The 14,238-nt window shown below is 49.5% G+C and overlaps 1 protein-coding gene across 8 annotated transcripts in view; it reads right to left on the minus strand.

The window, feature by feature from the left end:
- LOC117773855 (nck-associated protein 5-like) overlaps positions 1-14,238 on the minus strand; it is a 105,616-nt gene that overhangs the window by 36,721 nt on the left and 54,657 nt on the right. For all 8 annotated transcript variants that reach the window (XM_034605626.1, XM_034605634.1, XM_034605676.1 and 5 more), the window contains 2 exons: positions 13,676-13,739; positions 4,190-4,323 (listed from right to left, as the gene is read on the minus strand). In XM_034605626.1, coding sequence (XP_034461517.1) covers positions 4,190-4,323; positions 13,676-13,739 — 198 coding nt within the window. The remainder of the gene's footprint in view (positions 1-4,189; positions 4,324-13,675; positions 13,740-14,238) is intronic.

Here is a 14,238-nt window from a genome sequence, read left to right on the forward strand (position 1 = left end):
CGGAGCGTGGCGGGACCTCAACCTGAGCGTGACCGTCCAAACAACACGTCCGGACTTGAAAAGTGCTGCCATTCCTGCCTGTTTACATCATCTGCCTCGTTGTATATGCACGTGTCCACGCATGTTCTCACACACAGGGGGGGGGGGGGGGGGGGGGGGGGGAGATACGCCGCCGTGCTGTAAATCTGCAGGCACCAGTCATCGCCGGCTGCTGTTGTTGTTAGTCCAGCCGTAAGTCTCCCATATCCTGCCACCAATGATTCAAAGTCAAGAGGAGCGGGTCGGCCGTAAACGCCCCTGGTTTTGCTGATGAGCCCACGTGCATTGTGGGTGACGATGAGGAGCAGACGGAATTTATTTCCAAACCTCCTTTTAGCAAATTGGTTTACCTGGAACGCCTCACAAAGAACAAGAGTGACAAAAAGACAAAGAGAGATAAGTCAGAGAATACGCAAGTGGCACGAAGATATGGGAATTGAACCTGTGTACGTGCCCAGGTGTGTGTGAGTGTGTGTGAGCGGACTTGAGAGCGGCGAGCACCCACCTCCTTTTCCCTTTCTAGAAGTGTCTAATCTCACCAGGCAGAGGAGGGACCACAATAAAGTCTTTAAGAGGATAAGCACGGTAAGCAAAACTAAACGCTGCAAACAAATTGCCAAGAAAGGCTGAAAAAGCTGGTCCTGTCTCCGGCTCCTTTCCACACACAGAAAACAAATCTAATTACCTGGAACTCGCCTCCCTCATCCTCAAGCCAGACGTTAACGTGGGGCCCCCGGCGGCCCCCGTGTTCCTGTCTGCTCACCGGTCATCCTGTCTGAGTGTGGTCACACAGGAAGGGAAGGTGGTTTTAGGACGAGGCCTCAGAGTGTCCTTGCAGGATAGACGTCCAAAACGCACAGGGTGGATTATGTTTCTGTCTCTACAACTCTCTGAGCCCTTTCTCTAAGCTGAAGGACAAGAGGACTGGGATGTGAAATGTGTCCCCTGGTGTCCCCATCCTTCTCCTCCTCCATGCTGCCGTCCCGGCTCCTAAATGTTTTGCCCATATGGAGTTGTGGGACGTCGAGGGTGGGCCGAGGCGACCAGGCTGCCGGGCTGTGGGCTGGAGTCTCCCACTAATCCGCAGGAGTTTAATGACGGCAGGCCTCGCTAGTGGTGGTGAAGTCTTTGGGGGGGTTGACCCAAGTCAGGAGGGGTTGGACATGTGACCTACACCAGGATAAGAGCCCAGGGTGTGTGTGTGTGTGGGTGTGTGTGTGTGTGTGTGGACCTACAGTATGTCTGGAGCTAAGTGGTCAGTCACTTGAGGAATGCAGAATTTCACATCTCAGCCGTGAAAACAAACGAGAGCAGAAAAAAAAAAAAGAAGCCAGTTGCTGTATTTTAAAGCTGAATCCACACGTCTGTGTTTTACAGTTATAAAAATGCTGCTGACGCTGTTTTACTTTGAAAACTCATAGTTTCAGTCTAGACGGGCAGAAACGGAGATTAAACGATAACGTAGACGCCCACAAACACGTGCTGATTGGGTCTTTTTGAACACGCCTTCGCTGATTCGTCAGGCTCCGGTCACATGACCCCAGCAACCAGTGTAGAACACAACATGAATAATCAATCCCAAGCGTTGCTGACCCTGATGTCTGTGCTCACAGCTGTTGGAAAAAAACGCTTGTGTGGCCAGAGATGGTTTTACTTTGAAAGTGCGAGCTGTGCCAAGAAGTGTGAGAGTTTTAAAGACACACACTCTCTCTCACACACACACACACACACACACACACACACAAAGAGCGTAAGAAGCAGAGATTCCCCAGAGTGCGTCTGGCACCAGGAGCGACTGTCTGATCTTGTCAGCTCGGTGTGGATTCGCCTGTTTGTTCCTCTGTGTGTGTGTGTGTGTGTGATGCTGCACGGCTCTAACAACAGCTCGTTACCTTTGTGTCATATCATCACAGAACACCTCCGTCTCCTGGTGCCACGGATCAGAAAGAAGCATTTAGCTAAATCCGACTACACCCTGTTTTTGGCAGAGCTTGTAAAAGCCATTTAAAAGACTCATTTGCATATTCCTTTGCCCGCGATGTTTGAGTCTTATCGTTCACAAGGTTCCCGCTCGTCGCGAGCCCGACTCCACTTCCACACTCCCGATTCAAAGCACAACCCTCAATTAATTAGCAATACGCAGATCAATTGTTGCCGGAGGTCAAACAGATCCCAGTCTCTTTAAGAGATTGGACGTCCACATGATTTGTGGCCGTTATCTGCAAAGACACATTGATGAACTGAGGTTTCTATTCCCCTAATGCGCAACAAATAACAAGCTCCAATCAATCAGGAGATATGGACGAAGGTCTCAGAGGAGAAAAGCGCCGCAGACACGAATAATTGTCGTCTGTTGCTTGACGGCGAGCGTGCGCGCTTGTGAAGCAGTGCACGTGCGTAAGCCAATAACTTGGAAACAGCAGAGCAAGCAGCAGGCGCAAGTGGGGCAAAGGTTCATGGGAAGACACTTGTCAGGAGCCCGGTGACCGAGTTATCTTTTTTTTGGGTTAGTAAGTGGCTAATTAAAGTGACCACACTGATGTCCCATCTGCCACCGGGGCACAGCGCCACCGATTATTGGCTGCGATGGAAGCATGTTAATCCACTGCAGGGGCCAGGTACGAGTAAACACACGCGCTGGCAGCGACTCGCTCATTCACATCCAGATAAGCACTCAGCAACGCTTAAACAAAGATTAAGACTTTGACAGTGAGACTGAAATCCCGTTAGCTGGATGGCGTGCGGGGCGGAGGGAGACGTGTGTGGAGGGGAGGCAGCTGAACCTCGCGCTCCCGCAGGACTCACAAAACCACTGACGCTACACGGCAAACGGAAATTACAGCAATCCAGCGTGATGACAATGAGCATTGCAGAGCACCAGTAGCCGTCTGGCACCCGATGAGAACCATCCATCTGGGCGACCTCTGCCATGATGTGTCTCGGCGGGGACCCTTACCGCATCCAATCAGGGATCAGCTTTATATATTGTATTTCCCTCCTAATAGAATTGCAGCACTTTCTCCGGGCTCTCATATTGCTCCTGCCCCTCTCCACTAATCCACCGCTACATCTGAGTTTCCCTCGTCTCCACTAATAGAATCACTTTTTTCTTGGCGACATGCGTGGAGGACGTAATAAGTCTGAACGCGGGTCAGACAGGGAGACGCTCGAGTCTTAGCTGCAGTCCTGCACACAAGCACGAGGCCTTGTTTTGGTTCAGGGTTTGGTTTTCGTGGTATTATCAGATTTCGTAATGCTCTCACTCAAAACCCGGCGCGTACGGGTGGTTACTTCAACCGGGGTCGTGCTCTCGCTCCCTCCACGGCAGAGGAGAAATCAGAGAGCGTGAGTTCGAGGAGAAGAGCTGAAGCTGGAGCGCAGGAAACCTGTCTGAGCACAAGCAGTGTGAAATCAGTAAGTGCTGCTCTTAAACTCAGAGACAACCACCATAGAGCCTGTGTCTGACGGACCCTGAGTAGACGGTTAACCCCCGTGGTTGCAGCCGCAGCTCTGAAACTGATTGAGTTTCTCGCACCGAGCGAGAAACTCAATCGAGCTTAATTCAGAGGCGACAATGGAACATTTTAAATGTGCGATAAATCTTTGGAATGGCTCTTAAATATTTTATTCTTCCCCCGGCGGCGACTCTGCCCTCGTCTGCACTATAACACTGGGACCATTAACATGTACAGGATTTTCTCCACCAGCTTAATGAGAAGATAAGCAGCCAATGTGAAATCCTCTGGACTCTCTCTTTGAAGAAGTGAAAGAAGTGAACGCCTATCGCCTAATTACAGCGTCAACGCCGCTCTGACTCTTGATGTGGCGTCTCGTTCTGTCACACCTCAGCGGCCGTGTGCCGGAGGACGAGTTCATGAAATAGAGGTGACTGGAGTTATGACAGGAGTATTGTTGGAGCCCTTTGTACTTTTATAACTCAGACTCTTAATAGCCGGAGTTAATGTATCAGCCCATCTCCTGCTGATGACAAGGTCAAACGGCCGGGAGAAATATCACTGAGATAAAAACGATGAGATCAGAGAAGTGAAGAAAACAGAGAGAGCAGGGACGAGATGTGGATTTTAAAGTTTGTCTCCTAACTGCTCTCTATACAGGGAGTTCCATGTACAGCTGTGGTGATGATGTTTACCTGGACAATTGTTGCTGCAGTGAAACCATCTGCGCCCGTCCCAGCTCGGACTCCTCCGTCACTTCCCGGAGACGCTTCTCGCTCTCCAGTCGCAGGCGTCGCTCTTCCTCTAGCTCGTGGATCAGCTTTTCTCGCTGCGAACACACAAAAAAATAACACAAGTGTGGTCACGTCTCAGCGGCGGCAGCGGTGTGCGGCCTAACGGCTCAAAGGATCAACCCTAGTGTCCCTAAGTCATATCCCATATTTATGGTTCCTGGAAGTAGAAGCTCCCTGAAGCCCTGACAGCCAGAAGGTCATCGTCGACCCTGACCTCTGACCCTCCTTGAAAAGGCTCGAGCGAAAACAGAAACTCAAAGATCATTAAAATATCTTTCTTTTCTCGAATATCCGAATCAAAAATACGACAATAGAGGCGTGATGGCATTTCAGCTTCCAGATTGTGGTTACTTCCTGTCGTTTGTTGTTTCTTTGGAAGGATCGTAATGAAGCTCTCCTTCCTTCTGTCGCTGCGACAGAGAAGTTCACAGCAAATGTCAAACCTCATCGCAGAGCCTGCTCTCTCGTGCCTCCATCCTTTCCCCTCCACTCTTCCACTTTCATTCCAGTGCCGTCTGAATATTTACAGCTCCAAGGTCCCTGAGACGTAAACGGTCACAAATGGAGCTATAACTAAGAAAAGCTTGTTTACCACAACCGCGGCATTTCCTCTTCTCCTCCACAAACACACTCACACTGTAAATACGACGCATTCTCAAAGGAAATAAATTGTTTTTATGGTTAAACGTGACCTCGAGTGACTCGACTTTTGATAGATGTTGAATCCGCAGCTCGTCACTGAGGAGCAGGCGGTAGAACGGAGGAGGCTCAATATCCTCTGCAGCTACGGCTCAGGATTAAAGCTCAATACAACAGCAAGGCCGGGTCGTCCTTTCACTGCCGTGCGTTCCCACTTCATTTGAGCTCCATTGTTGCTATGGATTTTGATTTCTCCGAAGCTCAGTTTAACTCCTTCATCCTCAGGAGGAAAGTCAGTGATGTGCAAAGTCTCTGCAGATCACATGGACATTTTTAATCTGTCCCCCCTGTTTTCACCAGAGACACATTTTAAGCAAAAGTTTTTTGCATAATTGGATTCTTCACTTTCTGACAGTCTCAACCGTCTGCTCCCAGAAGAGGGAGCCGGCCTTGCCTCTAACCCAACTGCACACACCATGCACCATGAGAGGGGGGGGGGTTGCAACTGAGTTTATCCAGAGACTAAAGTTCTGCAGGAGCTTCGGATTTTAGCTGACGGTGGAAACGAGTGAGGATCTGTCTCTTCTCCACACAAACCCTGGAATCATCATGGCCGCTGCCGCCGACAATTTACGACAAAGCAATTGGCTCCGTTTTCTGAGCAGAAGGTTTAAGTGGTCCAACGTCTCGTCAGGAACAAACAGGAGATTGTAAAATCCCTGCAAATTAGCTTCCAGCCCACAGAGACGAGCTCAGACTGTCAGAGGGAAGTTGCTTCTCTTGCAAACCGAGCTGCGGCTTCTGCTGAACAAGAGGTTTCGAATGTCTCATTGGTTTGGTTTAACAATGAGTTTACATTTTCACCTCCAAAGTACAGCTGCAGTAGCTGTGGTGTGAAGTTATCACGACGGTAATTGCTCGGTAACAGATTCTGGATCATCTTCAGAGAGAGTCTGTGATATGTGCTCAGGAGAAATTATCTGTTCTTCCACTCTTCATGCTGAGGGGCTTTTCCAAGCACTATGGGGACATCTAGTGGAGCGTGAGCAATCCTGCATGCTTCATCAGCATCTCTTCCCATGATTCAAAGCTGCAGCATGAAAGAGAGAAAACTGTCAAAACCACTGGAAAGCACGCCTGTAAATTACCGAACGTTTCAGAGCATTTTTTTTATTTCTAACTGTGTGAGCACGGCGTCTAAAATGCAGCCAGTAGAAAACCATATTTCACAGTTCGGTTCCTTGGCAGCGATTCTGTCACCGACGCAGATTTTAACGGGGTGAATCCGTCGAGGAGAGAGAGATTATTAAACCCAAGTCACCGTTAAAACCGGGTCGGCTCCTCTCGGCGGCCGTAAATTCATGGCTACTATGTGGAGCGGCTCTTCACACAACAGGGGAGCCCCCCCCCCGCCCCCTGACAGGAGTAATGGCCACTGTAAATCCAGTGGACCAGAAACATAAAGTAGTTCATCCCCCTGCCAAGTGCAGGACCTATATATCTGGACACAGACCAAGGACTTCCTGGCTCTTTCTCAGCGTCTGTCTTTGAGGAAAAATGGGTCAAGAGGAGGCTCCAAAAAGAAAAAGAAACACAATATTTACTCACAACATGTTTTTAATGATGCAAGAATGGAGCTTCTGGTAGTTTAGCTGCATTTCACCTCAATGCAGAGCAGCACAAAGGGCTTTTCTTGGTGTATTCATGTGTACAGTATTGTTCCGCACGCCGGCCTGGATTCTCACAAAGGCGCAGGAGCTTCAGTCGTGATGTTCGTTGCCCAAACGGCCCGACTGACGCCCAAGGCATAAACCACCGACCGCTCTGTGTCTGCTGACAGAGACTTGCCAACAACCTCAATAACAGCACAGGATTTATAGTCCACGTTGCAGTAAAAAAAAAAAAAAAAAGGGCCTCTATTGCTTTTGTTCGATATATAATTTCAGATTTAACAAGGCCCGTGGCCGTTAAATCAAACATTACCATATCTTTATGTGGCCAGAAATCCCCAGCAATACATTACGGTGTTTCTCAGTTGAAATGTTTATCGTCCACAGCAAATACAGCCCTTTTTTTCTTTTCTCCTGTGGGAAGGAGTGTAGCTAATTGAAAGCATATTCTTAAACACGGCTGAGCTGCAAAAGGCAACACGGCTGCACCGACGCCCTGGGAAGACGTCGCAGAGTCAACACTGGGATGAGAACACGCTTGGCAACTCTGTGTGAGAACATTTACTTTAGTTAATCCAGGGACTGAGCAGATAATCCTCTCACTTCACTGCTCGTCGTGAATGAGGGGGGGGGTGTGCTACTGGTTTCCACCAGCAGAGGGCAACATTTTACTGGGATTAAACTGGAGCTGCCACAAAAAGCCGCTTTTCAAACAATAAACGAGGTTGGGGGGTAAAAAAAGAAAAGCAATATCAAATGGAAGAGGACAAGTAATCTATAAAATGGCCCAGGCGGCGTTTTTATATCGGCCTACTGAGCCATATATCTGAAACAAGCACAGATTGGAGGTTTCAGGATTAAATTTGACCTCTGTCACAGACGAGGACGGTTTCATTCCCCGCTTGATACAAACTGTTTCCGTCTCGATGCGACAGAATCTATCAGCATCAACATGTGAAGCCTGGACGCACCGCGGGACGCTATTGATTTCAATGCACTACAGGGAATAAATGATGGATAAATAAAATAAAATAAATTGCGTGGTGTGCTGTTTGTCCGACCTCCCTGCCTCTTCTCAGAATTGTATTAGTTGCAGTGGAGCCCAGGAAGAAGCTCGCCTCTGTAATTGGACGGCATTAGATGGTAATGGTATTCATCCGAGCTGAATTACTAGAAGACCCCCCCCCCCCCCCCCCCCCCCCCCCCCCCCCCCCCCCCCCCCCCCCCCCCCCCCCCCCCCCCCCGATACCCTCCAAGATCCACAGAGGACTCTAAATTAATTACAGACCTTGTTGTGCCTGCGACGCCGACTCCCATAAAAAGAAAAGCTACAGTGCAACGTTATCAGGTTAAGTGCACAGCCACGGCCCGAGTCTCTGCTTCTGCAGGACGTCCATCTGCGACTGTATACGTCTGTGCATTAATGCAGGGTTTGGGGTACAGTTCAGGGGGCGCAATAATCTCTTCATTACACAGAACAACCCCCCCACCCCACCCCCCCCCCCACCCCCACTGCGCTCTCTGTCTTTCAGTTGGAGCTCTTTGCCTAATCAAAGGGCCGGGAGGGGATCTGTGGCTCGCTGCTAAAGCAAACATCAGGGACACAATACACCGAGCAGGTTCTTCATTCATAAATAAAACATGCCACTAGGCACTTTGTGTGTGTGTGAGCGGCTGTGTGTGTGTGTGTGTGTGTGCTCATCAGCAAGGCCTGAAGTCAAATGAAAGTGAAACACGAGGATGGTTCCACTGCTTAGCTTGCACATGTAATGTATTTGAAATGCTGCGTCAGACGCACAACAATAGACGAATCGAGAAGGTGTAAAAATGGTGTTTTTAAGATATGAGAGGGCTTTGGATGAAATATAATTCACAGTATTTGCATTCCAGGATATGATATTAATTACAGCGACAGTGTAGAGTGTAAAATTATGTATTACAGGAAACGATATTAAACATACAGTATGTAACTTCGGCCACTAGGGGTCTCTCAATCAAAACAAACAATAACAAAAGACCTAGTTTGAAGCAGCGTGGGATCACGGGAGTTTTTGTCTTCACCACCACTGCCGATTAAAATCAACCTGACACGACTCAGGAGCAAATCATGTTCGAGGAAGAGGTCACGTATCGAAGTTTTATTCTCGTTCTGCAGCGAAAGGCGACGAATAATCCTGACGCAACACGAGTGACGACAAACGACAAGCGAGTACGTTTCTCCTTCGTCACACGTCGTATGGAAGTTGGAGCAGAGATGGACAAAGCAACGGGTGAAGAGGATAAGACGAATTTAAAATGCGACCGAAATGAAACATCCCGTTATTTTGGAGATTTCATTGTCGGAATCAAGTCAACAAAAAACATAACATAGGAGTCGCTGTTAAGACATTTCAATGAAGCGGCCGTGTAGTTTGGTGATGAGGAGAAATTCACAGGAACATGTGTTTTCTCAGATGATTTGTTTTAGAGTCCAAACATTGTTTTATTCAGTAAAAATCTGCGTCCTCTGTCCCCCAGGGCTCCATCAATTCAATTATCATGGAGCGCCACTGCACTGGAGTGTGGCACTTCTCCTGGAGACAGCCTCCGGCACTATAGCAAATAATACACACACCCCAGGAATATGCTAAATCATATGAGTGGCCCATTTATCATTGCCAAGGGAGACCCCCCCCGCCCCACCCACGCACCCCGAGTCAGAGTGGGTGAAAGGCCCGGTGTGGAGATGCGATTTGAGCCTGTCAGCGCTCGTCACCCAGTGAATGTGCCGAGCGCTGGGGGGGACCCCATCGCTGCCCTCGGCCCTGTCCGGCCCTGATAAGGCCAATCTGCAGAGACAGCACCTGAGTCCCCGGCCCCCCCGAACCTCCACGCTGTCACACGTCTTCCAAACAGCTGTCAGATACACTCTGAGAAGGTCCCTCAGCGCAGGAGCTCCTCCAGGACCGAGTCTTTCTCCGAGTCTTTCAGAGCCGGAGCCCCTCAGACGCGTCTTTATCTGCTGAACACACGCTGCAAAACATGTCCATCTCAAAGCCGCTGTTCATGCCGGCTTGAACATTCATAAATCATTGTCATTGATACCCTGGATTAATTACCACTAACTAATTAAACCATGGTTAAGCCAAGCGGAAGTCCCAACTCGTGAATGTCATTCAGTCTCCCTGCGTGCCTCAGTCGGACCCAGTTCAACACAAGATGTAGAAACTTTCCATCGCCTCAGTTCATAGATATGAAACCTCTAAATATGTCTGATGATGAACCTTTTACAGTAATAACAGTAATCAAAACCGAAACCAGAATATGAGCAGGATATGTCTGTGCCGAAGGTCGGGGTAAAGGCGGGGGCGACTGACGTTAATCACAGACCCGGGATGGGAAGCCGTGGTCAAGGTCAAGCTCATCCGCAACCTCGGACGGCAAACCGCTCACCCCGTCACCGAGGACATTCGAGTTCAGTGGAATCACAGATTCAAAGTTCATGTAGCGTTTCAAACGACGTCTTGCACATGAAAGATGTGTTTTCAGGGACAGAAATAGCTGATTCCCATCATGGCTCCAGGGCTTATTTCACTCTACTGTTCCATTCCACTTCATATTCACTCGTTCAGCGACTGCCTCCTTATCTCATCTTCGCTCTCTGATATTCTGTCTGCAGCGAATATGATTTTTCAGTTACACAATTAAGTTTACACAAATAAATAGCAGTGTGTGAATCTACTGGACGTGTGAGGCTCGTATCTGTTTAAGCTCAGGTGTCGCAGCGCGTCCACAAAACCCCAAGAAAAATAAACCCCGCTCCTCCCGAAGCCGGATGGTTTATTTTCACATCTTGTTTAGACAGCCATTTCCAGTGGTCATAATCTCACCCCACAGTTTTAAATGCCTCTTTAATGGAGAGCGCCGCCGCCCCCCTCCCTCTTTACGAGCCTGCACACAGACTTCTGTTCTCCCGGTTTTCCGCCTGACAGGAAACCCAGCATCCTGCCTCATGACGGACTCAGATTGCACTTCTGAGTGGCATCAAACGACGGGGTGCGGCCCTGCCCTGCGCCACGCCTCTGGCTTTGGGTGTGAAGGATTCCAGAGAGAAACCTACAGCAGCGCCGAGGCCGTGAATGAGCGGTTTGACTCCCGGCAGACAGGGCCGGCTTGTTGGAGGGAGAATAAACCGCGACCTGTGCTCTACCCGACACCTGGCCGGGAAACCCACATGTTTTTCTTGTCAGCGTTTTAAAGATGGCGTTCAGCAGAACACGCCAAAAGCACCGTGTCCGGGCCTCAGTGTGGAGTTTAAGAAACAAACTGTGTGCACCATATTTGTGCTGCAGATGCTTTGCAGATTATTCAAAAGTTTGAATTCGACTCCCTCAGATGATCCATAATAAAAGAGGGGCGTGCTTCCACACTGCCAGTGGCCACTGTTCCACACCAGGAGGCCCAATTAAAACACTCGCTCCTCAGTGAAGCGTCTTGTTAATGATGTCTCTTTTACAGCTGTTTAACCTGGAGCTCACAGATGCCGTTCTCATTCTCTCCTGCAGCATGACGCACCGCTGCTGCTGCTGCTGCTGTGGAGCTGCTCAGCAGTGGCGACCAGCTCTGGACTTCAATGTGTGGCACCGCTGCTGCTGCTGCTGCTGCTGCCTGTTTGTCTGATCGCGTTACACAGAGACGCCTAATGGATGTAGAGAGCGAGGGAACAGAGGCTGTTAAAGAGAGGCATCCGATACAGAGCCACTTCAAAAGTCCCAGGCTTTTTTAATCTGTCTCTCCGGGTTAGTCCCCTGGCAGGCAAAGATGGGGGGGGGGGGGGGGGGGGGTGGTTTGCAACGTGGGAAGGGTGTGGGCATGGAAGTGGGCGTCAGGGTGTGGGGGTCTGCGGCTGGTGAGCGGTTCCCACTTCACACCGCCAGCACTTTGACAATTATCTCCTCGGCGCAGCAGCTTCTTTTTCATTTCCATTGAAGAACCGTGCCGGAGCTCCGAAGCCTCCCAGGAATGCCAGAGAGAGAGAGAGAGAGAGTGCAGGGGGGACTCCAGTGGGGATAATCCCAATTTCAAATGGAGCTTAGTGATATCCCCCTCCTCCTTTTCTTCCTCCAACACCCCCCCCCCCCCATCCACCCTCCTGTCTGGCACAGATAACTCATCCCTCTCTCCCTCGACCCTGAGCATGCGCCGACAGCAATTTTACACACACCGCTCTAAAGTAATAATTAGCATGTCACCCACTCGCGTGAGTCGGAGAGCCGGAGTCTCGCAGCGTGGAGAATGATGTATTGTCTTTAGACTGCGCTGAGGTCAGTGGATGAAAGGTGAGTGATGCAGGCGCAGGCGCTGACACACGGACGTGTCGCCTGGAGGTTGCGGACACATATCATTACGTTTAAAGAGAGAAGTGAACTTTTATTTTTGGGTGTAACACAGGTGGGGTTTTCTGTAGCACCGTGATCATAGATCGGCGACTTCTACGTGGCGAGGAGGTCAGATCACGGAGCGGTACGTCGTGTGGTTACCATGGTAACACAAGATGAAGGTGCACGGAGGTTAACACAGAGAAGTTCTGGCTGTGTTTGTCTTGATTTACCACATTGGAACGTGAGGTAAACTTTGCGACCACAATCTCTGTCAATGCTATATTTCCTTTTTCTGGCCGTGCATCATTATTTATGACATGTGACGTCCAGCTGCAGGCCGCACTTCCTCCTTGTGACCACCAGAGGAGGCAGGTAAACCGATGAAACGCAGAAAAGTCATTGGACTAATAAAAACAACATAATGCTACGACTGAACTATAACCAGTGAGAAACAGAGCTGCTCACATGACTCTAGGTCGTGACATGGTGATACCTATAGTGGTGGATGCACGCGTTTAATTCATCTTCAACCTCAACTCTATCTCCCGACTGTGGAAATCGACGAGGAGCCTCCGTGGTTCACATGCATGACGGCGAGGTGGGGGGAGTAGAGTCACTGAGAGGTCAGGGAGGAGGGGCAGTAAGTGAAAGAGGGTGAAAAGGACGTCATGCAAACATGTGACATCCTCCTGATGTTGATGTAAACAAACCCTGAAGCCGATATTCACCTCTGTCTGTAACGATCTCCTCTTCCCCTGAGGATTACGCTGATTCTCAACAAGAAGAACTGTTCACGTTCTCCGTCAGCACCATAACATACAGTTAAACACGTCTCTGCTGCAGCTACTGTTTCTGAAATAAACTCAAGCCTCAACAACAGCAGGAATCTACAGTGCTGCAGTGCCCTTGAGCAACACACTGACTCCCTGCCCAGCTCCAGGGCCGCTGTTCTGTATCTGACCTGCTGCTGTGACCTCCTTCACTGTGGAGAGAGAGAGAAAACCCCGACCTTCCTCCTCCAGGGATCAATACAGAATCACACACACATTTTCCGTGCGAGAACCTGGGAGTGTATCGGCCCTCGTGAGCTGTTGCTTCAGGCGAGCGGCCACGGAGGGAATCAGGTGCGGCCGAGCAGCTGGGCCTGTGGTTAGAGCCTCTCGCTCCGAGGCAGCAATCAGCTGAGCTTCATCACATGGTTCGGCTTTTCACTTTCTGACCTCCCTTACACAAACATACTCCATCCACACGCTGGAGCTATATCATATTCACGTTTATATGCAGATCTGAATTCTTTCCCCTCCTTTCACACGTGAACAGAGGTGAAAGCACAACATCAGCAGTTTCCTGCGAAGCCGAGCACAAGGCAGCTGCAGCCTTGTGCTGTTCCACAACCTGACCAAGCACCTGAGAACCTGCTGCTCCTGCAGAAAGTCTGAATGAGTCAAATGTGTCGCAGAAAATCAACAAATACAGAAAACTGTCTCTGGAGATTTGGATTCTTTGGGTTGTTTTCGGCTGACAACAGGACGTAGGTATGTCGCTCCACATTCTTTTGTCAGTGAACTTGCTGTTTTAATGTGAAAAAGCTGCATAGTTTTGCTTTAAAATGAAGTGCTGAGGTGTTGAAACCCTAAAGATTGACTTTTCGCCGGGGAAACTGTGGCAGTTGTGGCTCTGTGCAGATTACAGGGTCGAGCGGCTCCACTGTACTTTACCATTGTTCCTTCGCTCTTGCTCCGTGCGACTTCCCTCTGCAGGCGAGCCACGGCCAGCTTCTCTCTGGACAGAAGAGAGGAGACAGGAAAGACGAGTGAGTCCACGTGGGACACAGACAGACTGACAGTACGTGTTTGCACCAAATCCATAAGAAACGTTTCAATCAATCAAAAGTTAGTATTGATTCAGTAAATGAAAAAAACAATAACGCTTCCATCTTTCTCTGCAGAAACCACAGAGGCCTGCCAGCAAATCAGCACACACACACAGACACACACAGACACACACACACTGACACACACACACACACGGACACACACCGAGAAGAAGGGGTCGTCCGCTGACCACGTAAAACAAAGAGCTTGCAGTTCTGTCCAGACAAAAATAGCTCAGAGGAAACAAAAAGCAGGGCATCCTCGCTCCACAACTTACATCCAGACACACACTCACTCCACCACACACTCACAAATACACACGTGAACTGGGCTAAACAAAGAAATTGACTGTGCGCGTCCAATCCCTTTCCCACGTGAGGGCATTCCAGACTTTAATGGGATAAATC

The sequence above is a fragment of the Hippoglossus hippoglossus genome, chromosome 2 (genome assembly GCF_009819705.1).
Source record: "Hippoglossus hippoglossus isolate fHipHip1 chromosome 2, fHipHip1.pri, whole genome shotgun sequence".
NCBI classification, from domain to species: domain Eukaryota; kingdom Metazoa; phylum Chordata; class Actinopteri; order Pleuronectiformes; family Pleuronectidae; genus Hippoglossus; species Hippoglossus hippoglossus.